We start from the raw sequence: 14,719 nt of genomic DNA, 5'->3' as shown, positions 1-14,719 counted from the left end.
TCATATTTAAGTATACAAGATCAAGGGACATTTTAATACTTTCAAATTAACATATCTTTAATTTTAAATTACATAATTAAAGTATGAATTTGGGGTCTGAAATTGGGAAGGGAAAGAGACCATCAATGCAAAATGCCTTTGCCTACCTATGAATTTTGTTTTGTCTACTTTCATCATAAAAGTCTTTTTTTCTTCCTATCAGATTATTCCAAAAAAGTAATCTAAGGGTATTATTCTTTCAAAATAATTTTTACCATAAAAATGAAACCATACCAAATACACACATTCTTTGTAAAACGGACAAGATAAATAAAATAATTAATTCTAAATTTCATTAAAGTGTTATTAAAATCGGACCCACTGCCTTTTATTTTGAATTACGTTAGCTCAAGCGTTCTAACTAGTAGGTAGATCGATTTATCATTATAAAACAAAATATATCCCTCAAATTTATAATATTTATTTTTTAATTTATGTGACACTTTTTAAAGTACAAATTATGTAAATTTCGAATAATATTTTAAAGTATATATTATTTTTAATTATATTAATATAATAAAAATTAAAAAATCCACAATAATTCGAATTGAAAAAATATTAAATTGTGAAATAATTATATTTCACAATACTATTATGGTAGTTGACATTCCAACGCGGTAGCACCGTGAGGCGCGTGAAGGAAAGGCCATTCAACGATTTTTTCATGCTGTTGGATAATGCATTCAATTTTTTTTTACATTTATTTGTATATAGCCCTATTAGATTTTCTCATATATTTATTTTTATATTTTAAATCTATTCAACAAAAATTCTAGGTCCGTCGTAGTTAATAAACCTTTAGATTCTCCCACTTGCGCATAAATTAGGAAGCCCTACCCAGTACACTCTTCTTTACTCTTTATTTATATCTAACCCATCAAAAACTCATTTCGTCTGAAATTTTCAAGTCATTAATTCTCCAGAAAGCTTATCGCGAATAGTTGGGCTGTCCTTTTCACTATTCTCGTGGTACTAAAATTGAGCAGGATGGCATTTCAGTAAATCTAAGTTCAACTTGACCTGAATAATTAAGAGAAAATTCATCGTTTCCTAGAAAAGGATTTGAAAGTTTCACACTCTCATAAGTTTTCACAATCAGCTACTCTGCAGTAGGCCTAACTTGATTTCTACCCGTCTGATTCCCTAATACGGTAAGATCAAAAGCTCAAAGTTCTCCACGTGGCAATCCTATTTTTCAATTGAGCATCATGGTAACAAGTCAGTATCCGAGCCGAAGAGTCGACAGCTGTCGGCTGTTGATTCCAAGCTGACTAAAAAGATATAATTAGCCAGCTTTGTAGACCCCACAATTCTGTACTTATTGAATCGTTATTGTGGTTATCAATGATAAGTAGTTTTACTTATCTCAGAGAATCACAATAATGTCTCGCGAAAGTCTTTTTCATTTTCTCGACGATACGATAAGATTTAGTATATAGAGAGAAAAAGGGAAATTGGAACAAACATATAATAGACTTCTATATTTAGAGAGAGAGAGTGCGAAGGATATATACCTATTTTGTGCCTCGAGCTCGTCGTTAATTAGTCCCATTTTGCATTTCAATTTTCTCCTCTCTTCTTCCATGGATCTATCTGTTCGGTGAACCTCTGTAAACCAGTGTACGTATATGTTTCATGGAATATTTACTTTTTTTCCTCAGTGTTTGCTTTTCGCTTTAATTTCTCCACTTTCTCTCTCTCTTTGTTTATCGAGTCGCTTTTGGTGTTTATTTGGCCCCCTTTTCCTTTGCATCTTCGATTTCAATGGATTTAAAGCTGCTTTTGTGTCTCTGATCCTCCGGAAACAAAACCCCCATCTTTCCAAAGAAAAAAAATCACTTCTTTTTGCATTTGGGTCGTTCTACTTTCACATCATCTGCGTCGGTGGGTGAAAATGGAGTTCTGTTTCGTGTTAGATTGAAGATTACTTTCAGTAATCGGATTCTGGGTTGGGTTTTAATTGTTTGGATCTCTTTTTTTTTTTTTTTTTTTTTACCTTTTGATATATTTTGGGGACTAGTTTAATTTTGAACAGTACTTTGAGTTTGGGGGCTTGTGTCCGGCAATAATTAAATGCTTTGATATTTAATTATTAAATAAAGTTAGTGGGAGCTGACAACATATTTAATCATATGGATTAGTTATTATTATTATTATTATTATTATTATTATTATTATTATTATTGTTGTTAGCTCTGGAGTTTTTAGTTAAACTAAAAGAAATTCATTTATGGAATTTTGCAGATCTGCAGAAACACTGTTTTTTCATACTTGTTCTGGGCTTGAAGACGAGGTAGTAGCAATGTCATCTCTTAGCAGAGAGCTTGTATTCTTGATCTTACAGTTTCTAGATGAGGAAAAATTCAGAGAAACAGTTCACAAGTATGTACCTTTTTCAATTTTAATGCTTCAAATTTTAGCACATCATGAGCAGTTAACTTTGTACATTGCAACACATTGCCAAAAGGGCATTTTACTTTAATTTGTTGCTATAGGCTTGAGCAAGAATCTGGATTTTTCTTTAACATGAAGTACTTCGAAGATGAAGTGCATAATGGTAATTGGGATGAAGTTGAAAAGTATCTCTCTGGTTTTACCAAAGTGGATGACAACCGTTATTCCATGAAAATTTTCTTTGAAATAAGGAAGCAAAAGTATCTTGAGGCATTGGACAAGTAAGATTTTATCTTTTTGGAGGAATAGTTGCTTTCCCTAGGTTTACATATTGATTTTGATGAATTGGTTAATTTGAGTTTGTGATAGGCGTGACCGGTCCAAAGGTGTTGAAATTCTTGTAAAGGATCTTAAAGTTTTTGCATCTTTCAATGAGGAGCTTTTCAAGGAGATTACTCAGCTGTTGACACTAGAGAATTTCAGGTATTACCTATCTATAATTTGTCAATGAAGATAGAACCCTTTTCTAAACGTGTAATTAAGTGGCCTGATCAATTTATAGGGAGAATGAACAGCTGTCCAAGTATGGAGATACTAAATCTGCACGAGCTATTATGTTGGTTGAGCTCAAAAAGCTTATTGAAGCAAATCCCCTGTTTCGTGACAAATTGCAGTTTCCCAACCTTAAAAATTCAAGGTTACGAACTTTGATTAACCAAAGGTGATGGTCCTTGTGAAACTTTTACATTCGTTTTGAAAGCCATAGTGGCCTAAGCTATAGTGCCAGAGCATATTGTACCAAGCGAAACTTAGCTATCATGTATTTACCTTTTCACAACGTAACTTGAGCTATAGATCCTTTAGGACCTTAGAAGTGCTATGCAATGTAAGCAGCTCATAGATATTGGTCTATGTAATTATCTTAGAATTCATGATGAAAGTATTAGTCAGCATCAATGTATCCTGCCTGTCGTTATTCAACTAAACTAGCAATACGAGGTTATTGTAAATTGGGAACTGACAATGAATTGCATGCTGCAGCTTAAATTGGCAGCACCAGCTTTGTAAAAATCCTAGGCCAAATCCAGATATCAAAACACTTTTCGTGGATCATTCTTGTGGACAACCAAATGGTGCTCGAGCTCCATCACCTGCAAACAATCCGTTGCTCGGATCAGTGCCAAAACCAGGCAGCTTCCCTCCTCTTGGTGCACATGGGGTTAGTTTTTTGTACAGCTTACTTGCTACTTATGTTTAACCACTAAGAGTTTTGCTTATTCTGTTGCAAACTTTATTCAGCCTTTCCAACCTGGGCCAACACCTGTGGCAGCTCCTCTTGCTGGGTGGATGTCCAACCCACCCACTGTAGCTCATCCATCAGTTTCTGGTGGACCTATGGGTCTTGGTCCTTCATCTATTCCAGGTATCACTTGAGGGTATTTACATGATGTGAAGGTTTTTTTTTTCTAAAGTAAGCAACTGAAAATCATTGTAAAGACAGGTGTCTATGAAGATATACAATTGTAAATGACGAATGGCTAAAATGTTGAGTCATCACCTAGTCATGATTATAGTGCCCTTGCATTAGAACAGTCTAGTCTCTAGTTGTCATGAGGAATTGGTTCTCTTCATATTGCTGTATATAGACAGAATTCCCTTCAATTCCGGTCAGTTTTGATAGATTATGTTTCTGACCCCTTTTCTTGAGTAAATCATACATACTCGTACTGAGATCAAGGTATTAGAAAACAAAAGTGAATGAATTTGGTCTACATGGATTAAGAAATTTGTTTGACAGATAATGACAGAGTTTGGCTGTCACATGAAACAACTATTTAATTTTCTGTAGGTTATTCTAGCTCTCTTAACTGGTGATTTTCTGCATTCCCTTCTGTAGCTTCTCTAAAACATCCCAGGACTCCACCAACAAATCCATCTATTGATTATCCATCTGGGGAATCTGATCATGCTGCCAAAAGAACTAGGTCACTGGGAATATCTGATGAGGTAGCAGGGTATTTCGATCTCTCAGTCATTCTGTCAGCAATATTCACATTTTCTATTGTTGCTTCACTTTCTTTTCTTATTTTTCATTATACAGGTTAATCTTCCTGTGAATGTGCTACCTATATCATTTCCAGGGCAAGGTCATAATCAATCTCTTAGTGTACCTGATGACTTGCCAAAGACTGTTGCAAGAACATTAAACCAGGGATCATCTCCCATGAGCATGGATTTTCATCCTTCTCAGCAGACATTGCTTCTAGGTCTACATCTTCTGAATGCTCTTCTTTATTAACACACTGGTGTTTTCTATTTGTCACTTCATATTTTTTGGAAGTTGCATTTATCATGACTTTCTATGTTACAAACTAGTTGGCACGAATGTTGGAGATATTGCATTGTGGGAAGTTGGTTCAAGGGAGAGACTGGTGTTGAGAAACTTCAAAGTATGGGACTTGGGTGCATGTTCAATGCCATTACAGGTTCGTTTTTTTTTTCGTTCCTAAGATTGAAATTGCGCCCCTTAATTATATGATATTCATCTCATCTGATCAAAACAATTTCTCAACTGAACTCAAGACTGCTCTGGTAAAAGATCCTGGTGTCTCAGTTAACCGTGTTATATGGAGCCCCGATGGTTCGTTATTTGGTAAGGTTTCATGAAAGGCACATTTCCCATCGTACTGTAGTGCACTGTCAAAAAGAAGTTGATCTCTTAGAATGACTTTTCTATTGAGCAGGGGTTGCATACTCTAGGCACATCGTTCAAATATATTCCTATCACGGGAATGATGACATACGTCAGCACGTGGAGGTATAATATGATGGCATTATGGCTCTTGCCCTGACGATAAAATTCTGAATAATTTCACAATACAGACTGATAATGCTTTTGCAGATTGATGCTCATGTTGGAGGCGTAAATGATCTTGCATTCTCTCACCCTAATAAGCAGCTCTGTGTTATAACATGTGGTGACGACAAAACTATAAAGGTTGGGAAGGCATAAATATCGCTTTTTTGCGTATGAAAGACAATTTTTGGTGGGGGAATAATTGCTTGTTCTTTCCAACGTTTACTAATTTCTAGGTTTGGGATGCCACATCTGGTGCAACACAATATACGTTTGAGGGTCATGAGGCACCTGTATACTCTGTGTGCCCTCACCATAAAGAAAGCATTCAGGTAAGGATACTGTTATGATGTCTCTTGTACTACGGTTTAGTTGTCTGCAATTTTGCACTTGTGTTGATAACTTCCTTCTATAGTTTATTTTTTCTACAGCGTTAGATGGAAAGATAAAAGCGTGGTTATATGATAATTTGGGATCTCGAGTAGATTATGAGGCTCCTGGTCGTTGGTGCACAACAATGGCATACAGTGCTGACGGAACTAGGTTCATTCTGCTTGATGCATTGTGTTACTGCTACTTAACATATTTTGCTAAAGTCACTTGAGAATAATAGTTTTTTCTCCAATCTCACATTCTCTTTTCTTCTTTGCCTTTTTTTTTTTTGGATGGGGTGTTGGTTGGCAAATTTGCAGACTCTTTTCATGTGGAACCAGCAAAGATGGGGAGTCTCACATTGTTGAGTGGAATGAAAGTGAAGGGGCTGTTAAGAGAACATATCTAGGGTTTCGGAAAAGATCCCTGGGTGTTGTACAATTTGATACAACTAAAAATCGGTTTTTGGCAGCTGGTGATGATTTTTCAATCAAATTCTGGGATATGGACCATGTTCAACTCTTGACAAGTATTGATGCTGATGGAGGTCTTCCAGTAAGTTTATTTTGAGGTTGACTGAGAAAATTGTGGTATTGTACTATATTCTGACTGCTTTTTCTTTTTTTCAATAAATTATTCAAGGCAAGCCCTCGAATTCGATTCAACAAGGATGGTTCTCTATTGGCTGTTTCTGCTAATGAAAATGGGATAAAGATTTTGGCAAATAATGATGGTATTCGTTTAGTACGCACTTTTGAGAACCTAGCTTATGATGCTTCCAGGGCATCTGAAACTGCAAAGGTACTTGTTACTTAGTTGATATAAATCTTGAGGTTCCATTTTTTCTTTACACAAACATGACCACGTGTCCTTTGATTTAATATCATGCAGCCTACAGTAAATCCAATATCTGTAGCATCAGCAAACAATTCTGGATTTGCAGATAGGGTGGTCTCTGTTGTTGGCATCACTGGAATGGTTTGTAAATTTTTCACCCATTTGATTTGGAAATAAGTTCTTATTTGTTGTCATCAGGTTACAGGTCCATGGAAAAAATAAATATGAAACATATACACTCACTTTTTCCATAAACTAGTTTTTGGACACGTGTTTCCCATGCTAATTAGTAAATCTCGTTATAATTGGTAGTTTTTTTTTGTTAACTAACTTTGTTATTTAATTACCAAGAGCAAATCATTACAAGCAAGCAGCTGTCACAGCATGCTTTGTTCTCAGTTGAAACACTCATTAAGCAGGAGCTCTAACATACCTATTGCCCAAAACTTAAAGCTATTCAGAACATTTCTTATGCTGGACTTAGATCTAACAATAGTAGTGTTGGCTATCTCTTTTGCTATGTGTTCTATATTGCTACATTTCTTCACAAAGATTCAATTGTTTCTCTCAATCCATATTCCATAGATACATTCTGCCAGGATAATCTTGAATATTTGAGCTGCTGAGGACTTCCCTTTCCCATGTTGTATGCTCCATCTCATAAATTGATCCCAGTTGTTTGTAGTCAATTTTTTTCACCTTTTATCTTTTAATTAAAACTGCTATAACCTTTTCTCATTTGCTTAAATCTCACTCTTTTTTGTTTTACCATTATATGTTGTTTTATTCATATTGTTAATGTTATAAAATTCAATACAACGAAAGTTTGAACAATTTCAATTTTGCGGTTCTTCTAATATATCAAATATTCAACTCGACGATTTGCTTATTTTTTTATACATAAATAACACAGAGAGTATTGGGGGGAGATGATTAAATAGGACATGATGCAACTTTAGCTTACCAAGAACATGACTTTAGATAAGAGGTTATGGAGGACACAAATTTGGGTCGGCGGTTAGAGTTGAGCGTACACACGTGTTAGTAATTTATGATAAACATATAGTTAACAGTTATTGAAATTAAAAACAAGACTTAATAAATTATATCCTTGGAAGTCTAAACGATATCTACCTACAAGTAAATTACATTGGTTTTTTTTACCTCCTCCTAATCCTAAAAGGGCAGCCCGGTGCACTAAAGCTCCCGCTATGCGCAGGGTCCGGGGAAGGGCCCGACCACAAGGGTCTATTGTACGCAGCCTTACCTTGCATTTCTGCCAGAGGCTGTTTCCAAGGCTTGAACCCGTGACCTCCTGGTCACATGGCAGCAACTTTACCAGTTACTCCAAGGCTCTCCTTCCTCCTCCTAATCCTAGAATTAAGAAAACATGAGGGGGATATCACGAAACCTCAGGAATATACAAAAAAATATGAATAGAAAAAAAGAAGTAAATAGCTCGAAAAAGAGAAACAATTTTACTAGTTTTAAAATGAAACAAAGAGATACAGTTTTGGTAATGGTCGTGATTGTGAATGGACCATGCAACAAAATTGCTTTAAGGACATACAAGCTGCAAATGATGAAATAACTGCAAGAGGAAACATTTTTACCAAATAACAAAAGCAGAATAACATAAAAAATAAAAAAGTAACAACAAAAAGATTGTGTATTTCATGATTCCAAGTGAACCACGAGTGAACCAAAAATACCTTCACCATAAGAAGCTTTATTCTCGGCCCTTTTCTGTTTGTAATCACTAACTTTATTTATTTTCAGTTCATTCATTCTTCTTCTTGTTGCTTCTTCAGTCTTATGAAAACTTCTCCTGGACATTATTAATCATTTCCCTATTAAGCTTATATACAGACTTAATATGAAGCAAGTGAACAAAATAAACAGCTAAGAGGTAAGAGCTCAACTTCAACGGGTATATACTAATTAAGAGTTCAAAAAAAATCTTAAGAACACCTAAAATACAGAAAAATATTTGCTAACGCTAAATTAAACTACAAAAAAGCTAATAAGCATGTTAAATAGGTCTTTTGTCAATCTATTGCTATGGACTATGGTTAAGAATAAGTCTCCTTATATAATATGGACTATGGTTAACAAATGGTAAGTTTCCATAATATAATATACCTATCAAAAATATTTATTGTGACCCTTCAAATTCTTCTATATATTCATTTGTTTCTTGATAAACTAACGGCGTTAAATAGAAATGAAGGGGAAAAGAACCAAATAATTAGAGATTTTTGACCAAATGAAAGGAAAAAAGCAATAACTATTGAAGAATTGATTTCTTTATTTTTTCATGTGAACGTTGTCTTTTTTTAAAGATTTTATAATCACAAAGCATGTGAAAAGAAGTGAATGGATAGTTTTAGTTGTTGAAGCTAAAATGGCAATGACTAAAGTTTAATTAATAGTGAAAGATATAAGGATTCTTACTCTGTATCCAAGTTTAGACTTTATATATTTCGAAGTATATTGGATTATAATCTTTGTATTAAGTAACGTACACTACTGCTCTTTTACCAAGCCTCTATTCTACGGGGTTAAGTAAAAAACAACTTATCTAAATCAATTTATTAGTAATGCATCTAAAGAAATGCTTGTATATGTACATAGGAAGCCAACTATATACAATAAGATAGGTACAAGCGCAGGTAGACATTGGAGACAAAAGACCTAAGCTACTCCTAGTTCCTCCACGCAATTCATGCAGTTGTTCAAGTGCCTTTACTGGTGCACACAATTTATCGTCATTATTATTAATTTTTAGTTTTATAAGAAAATTCCACTGCTTGAACACGGAGGGTAAAGCCGTAGTTCAACTTTTGATGGCTATTTTGATCTTTTAACTTTTAACTTTGAGGGAAATCATTTCACCTCCTTGCTTGCTTTCTCTTCATTGAATCCTCCTCATTCTTCAACAACTTTTAGGGTTCCAAATTGAACTTTTAGGGTTCCATCAATGGCATCTTACATTTTGCTCGATGGTGTAACTTTTTTTTTTCCTTTTCAATTTCTAGGTTTTTTTTGTCTAATAGTAAATACTATATTTCATGTATACTTTAATGTGGGAGAGGCACAAGGCTAGCCTTCCCTCCTTATTTGTAATCATATATTTCTTTGTTATTTATTATTACTACCTGTTACTCCATTTGCTTTGTATCTCTTTTGCTCTCTTATTTCCTTATAATCGTGCTTCGAATTCCACTTTTCTTTTGAGGCGATGGTATATTTGAAACAACCTCTCTACCCCATAAAGGTAAGAGTAAGGTCTGCGTACCTCTTACCCTCCTCATACCCCACTTTGTGGGATTGCACTATGTATGTTGTTGTTGTAACTTTTAAGTTTGAGGCTTCCTACTTATATAATAAGATAGATATATAGATAAATAGATACTCATTTTGTTTAAAAGACACCTAGAAATCTTGCCTGCTTTTCATGTCAATATCATCTACTAATATATATTTTACATCCTATTGACTTTGTAAGAATGGAGATGCAAGAAATACGGTGGATGTAAAGCCCCGAATTAATGAGGAGCCTAATGACAAATCTAAGATATGGAAGCTCAGTGAAATTAGTGAATCATCACAGTGCCGGTCCTTGAAGCTTCCTGAGAACCTCAGAGTGACTAAGGTATAATCCCCATGTCTCTTGATTCATGAAATATCTAATGTGTTAGCTATCTCATTTTCAAGACTTTGAAACTTTTTTATTGAACATACTGATAGCAGATAATTCATCTATAGAATGAAATAACATACTTTTCCATGGAACATAACAAACTAATTCACATTAAGCCATAGCTAGTCTTCCTTCAGGTTTTAAGGTTGGAAACTTTAATGTTTGTCACAACACCTTTGTGCATAATCTGACCTGATCAAGGCGTGAGACATCAGAACATGCCATCAGCAAATGAAATTATTTGGTTAAGTTGAGTGGAAATGAACCATATGTTCCAGCAGTATTGTGTTTCTCTTTTTATATGAAGATATATGAGTTCTCCTCCTGTTAGGGAGGGAAGGGCTCTTAATTTGGCGTCGTCTCTTTTCTCTATCTTGGTCACTGGATGTGATTCTATTGAAGTGAAATTAAAATTCCAAACAAGGCGATCATTCAGAACGTCATGGGAGTCTTCAGGACTCCTAAATGAGGTCTGGCAAGTATACATTCTGTATTAGTCTTTTTTCTTTTCTCTAATAGATTGTTTAACTTATAGTAAAGAAGAGTGGACGTTCAAGTATCACTTTCTGCACCTTCAGAGATCCTTCTGTCTTTATCCTTCGAGATTGTCTAGATCAAAGCAAAAAGGCCTCTAAAGTTTTGTATGCAATGATTTGACAACTTTAATAATGTCCAATTTTGGGCTAGCAATAGTAACTAAACGTCTGCTTGGTATTTCAAGTTCACTTCTTAAGTGCTTTCTTCTGACTTATAGCCATGTTCCTTCCCCTTACCCCACAATTTGGAAGCTGTTGTGTCTTTGTGACTGCACAACATGGATGTGAGGGCATTGTAATCAGATATTGAACAGAAAATTTCACGGTGAATTCTTACAAGGAAACAATACTTGGCTGGAAAGTTTGTTTTGTTGTCAATTTTTCTTCCTTGGTTTGTCTCAACTGTATTATTTTTGATGATACAGTTTCTGAATTTGATTCAATATGGTAACTCCAGATATCAAGGTTAATATATACAAACTCTGGTAATGCCATCTTAGCATTAGCATCAAATGCTATTCACCTGCTTTGGAAGTGGCAAAGAAATGAACGCAATTCAAATGGCAAGGTAAATGGGCACCATAATCGTGGCTTTCCTCCATTTTGTACAGAAGTGAGTCTGAGAATTGTGTCGATCTTTGTTTAGGCAACAGCCAGTGTTTCACCTCAATTGTGGCAACCTTCAAGTGGCATCTTAATGACAAATGATGTGCATGAACCAAACCATGAGGAAGCTGTCTCCTGCTTTGCTTTGTCCAAGAATGACTCGTATGTGATGTCAGCATCTGGTGGGAAGATCTCCTTGTTCAACATGATGACATTCAAGGTATAACAAGATTGTCTTCATTGTATTTGAGCCTTTACTCAAAGAGCCTGTGGTGAATTATTTTCTTATGGATGCAGACAATGACAACTTTCATGCCTCCACCTCCAGCAGCAACTTTTCTTGCATTTCATCCTCAAGACAACAACATTATCGCTATTGGCATGGATGATTCTACCATCCAGATATATAATGTCAGAGTGGATGAGGTATGATAAAGATAAACAAGAAGGTTTTGTTGTTATTGGAAGTCATCAGAATTTCATGTCTTTGGTCCAGTTACCATATATCGTTATTGACTAGATGTCAGTCTCTTGATGAAGGTTAAAAGCAAGCTTAAAGGCCATTCTAAAAGGATAACTGGCCTCGCCTTTTCTCATGTGCTCAATGTGCTAGTTTCCTCAGGAGCTGATTCTCAGGTTAATGACTTGATACTCTTGGCTATCATGTAGTATTTGACTGACTTCTCAGTGTTTTGTTAAACTATTCTCATGATTAATGTTGAAAATACATGTGTATGAGAGATTACAGTTTCTCTCCTGTTGATTTTGCATATAGTGCATCATACACTCTCCATCCCATTCAATTTTAAGCCAATCGACTAGGCATGGGAATTAGAAATAATTTCACTGCATGTCCTAATTGATGATGATAAAGGTAGATGAAGAATAAGATCATTTCATGCTCTAAATAAAAGTTGAATGAATTCTGATTGTTTTGGAAATTTTGAAAAATCAAACGTGAATTTGTTTTAGAAGTGTTTCAAGCATTTTGGAAGACACCAAAATCTAAACTATATAGCCTACAGATGAGCCGAGTATATTGCAGATTTTCTCCTTTTGCATAATCTCCTTTCTTCAGTCGTGACTAGTTTTTTTTTGGCATTTTTACTGTCTTTTATTGTTATTAATTGCTAAGCCTTTATCCGTCTAAAATGATCATTAATCTATATAAAGTTGCATTCTGCATTTCTGACACTCTTTAAAGTGGTAAATTTATATTTCTGTGTTCTTATCCTTTTGTAAGCATCATCATTATCTGCTTTTGTACAGCTATGTGTATGGAGCACTGATGGGTGGGAAAAACAGAGGGCTAGGTCCTTGCAGCTACCGGGGAGATCGACATCTCAATCAGATACCAGAGTGCAATTTCATCAGGATCAAACTCATTTCCTGGCTGTGCATGAGGCACAGATTGCTATATATGAAACAACAAAGTTGGAATGTTTAAAGCAGGTAAGTCCTCTCCCCAACTGCAGTTGGTTATTAAATGCCTTCAGATCTCAACAACTAATACATTATATCTTCTTCTAAAGTGGGTTCCGCGTGAAAGTGCTGCCCCAATTTCTCATGCCACATTCTCGTGTGATAGCCAGCTGATATATGCCAGTTTCTTGGATGCAACTGTGTGCGTATTCACTGCAGGGCATCTCCATATGCGATGCCGTATAATTCCTTCATCTTATCTATCACCCAGTATTAGGTATTTTCTGCTGCCTGCTAACTTATTTCCTGCTTTAATTTTAAGATTCTGCTATCCACTATTGAATACAAAAAACATTGTTTTTGTTATAGTCAAGACTTTCATGAGCTAGAATAGTGAAATTGGTATCAGAACAATATCCAGGCCGAACTGCAACTTATCACGGAAAGGGGACCCCCCCCCCCCCCCAAACTTGGCCATTGGTACAAACATATCCACCAATGCAACAAACATATCCACCAATGCATGGCTATGTTTGAACGTAACGTACATTTAATTCATACATGAGGACTACAAAATTCACTATCCTGGACCATTGTTCTTTCTTAAAAAAATTGAGATGAATATTTCAAAAGAATATCATTTTGTAATCATGTTATTACAATGAAGTGGGGCATCTGATTGTCAGGATTAACATTTCAAGCATCACTGGAATATCCCTCGGATTACTATGTTTCAGGCTTTTGATTTTTGCAACTTCTCTGCATCCCCGTGTGCATACAATAAGTAAATTTATGTGTCCGATATCCTCTAGAAGTAATGTGAAGATACATAGTCAATTCACTAAACAGATTTCATCTCTGATTTTTGAAGTAATTTTTCAATAACCTTGGCATTTTTCTGCAGCAATTCAAATATCCACCCAGTTGTAGTTGCAGCACATCCACAAGATCCAAACCAATTTGCATTAGGTCTGTCAGATGGTAGTGTTCATGTTTTCGAACCACTTGAATCTGAAGGCAAATGGGGCGTTCCTCCACCACTTGAAAATGGATCAGCAAATGGTATGTCAACCGCTCCATCTATTGGAGCTTCAGGCTCCGATCAAGCACCAAGATGACAAAGAAGCCACTTAAGCAAACTGTCGTGTCTTGGTTTGTTGATTCTTTCCCAAATTTCAGTTCAGACTGACGAGTAAATGTTCGTTCTAGGAGACTAACCAGAATCCTCCAAGTCAAAACATGAAGTGTATGTAACATCCCAAAAGTTTGTTTTCTTTGCAATTGAAAGGGAAGGAGAATCCTCAGTGGAGCTAGGAGTCTCAGTACTAGTCACAGCTGAAGATTTGACTTGGTTTTTACTCCAACGTTGTGGCTTTCTTTTGTGGTAATCTATTGGCTACAGGACATAATTTAGCTCAGTACTCTCCAACATGTAAATTTCCAACTCGTGAGGTAAGGTGTAATGTAAAATGAACACTTTGCTCTTTATATTCCTTAGTGTAGTGAGGAATTCCTCCTATCAGCTTTCTAATTCGAGTGATTCTTGAATTGGATTTTAGTAAGTCTCACCTCTTTAAAGGTGCTTTGACCCGTGGCATCTTCTCAACCTCAACTTATTATGAACAACAAAGTGTGTTGTTTCTTTGATATCCGGTGATTGTCATAATTGTTTAAGCCATTTTCCCCTGAAAATGGTGCTAATTCAATTGACTGTACAAAAAAAGAGCTTCATTCTCTGATTTGGCTCATAGTAAACGGGCCTGAATTTTGTGAGAAAAGACAACTCTCATGCCAAATCTGAGCTCTTTGCCGGCCATGTTAAGATGAACTGATGATAGAAGCGATGAAACTTGGGAGTATTAGACAATGGACGTTACTAAAGTATCTACAATATAAAGTTAATTTGTTCGTAACGTTGTATTTGAATTATGTGTTACTATCATGAGATAAAAA

General features: G+C 35.5%; 1 protein-coding gene across 1 annotated transcript; it reads left to right on the top strand.

Moving 5' to 3' along the window:
- Positions 1-1,511: 1,511 nt before the first annotated feature.
- LOC129893962 (topless-related protein 1-like) lies at positions 1,512-14,360 on the top strand. The gene is made up of 26 exons (XM_055969419.1): positions 1,512-1,659; positions 2,284-2,421; positions 2,535-2,714; positions 2,803-2,916; positions 2,996-3,154; positions 3,475-3,652; positions 3,733-3,856; positions 4,331-4,440; positions 4,535-4,700; positions 4,810-4,919; positions 5,017-5,086; positions 5,178-5,251; positions 5,336-5,431; positions 5,527-5,622; positions 5,706-5,833; positions 5,983-6,217; positions 6,305-6,463; positions 6,554-6,640; positions 10,008-10,154; positions 11,196-11,306; positions 11,385-11,564; positions 11,642-11,770; positions 11,885-11,980; positions 12,614-12,796; positions 12,877-13,043; positions 13,671-14,360. Exons 2-26 carry the CDS (start codon positions 2,342-2,344, stop codon positions 13,882-13,884), a joined length of 3,393 nt encoding a protein of 1,130 aa, XP_055825394.1. The 5' UTR covers positions 1,512-1,659; positions 2,284-2,341; the 3' UTR covers positions 13,885-14,360.
- Positions 14,361-14,719: the final 359 nt, after the last annotated feature.

The sequence above is a fragment of the Solanum dulcamara genome, chromosome 7 (assembly GCF_947179165.1).
Source record: "Solanum dulcamara chromosome 7, daSolDulc1.2, whole genome shotgun sequence".
Taxonomy (NCBI): Eukaryota; Viridiplantae; Streptophyta; class Magnoliopsida; order Solanales; family Solanaceae; genus Solanum; species Solanum dulcamara.
This window is presented reverse-complemented; position numbering and strand designations above follow the sequence as displayed.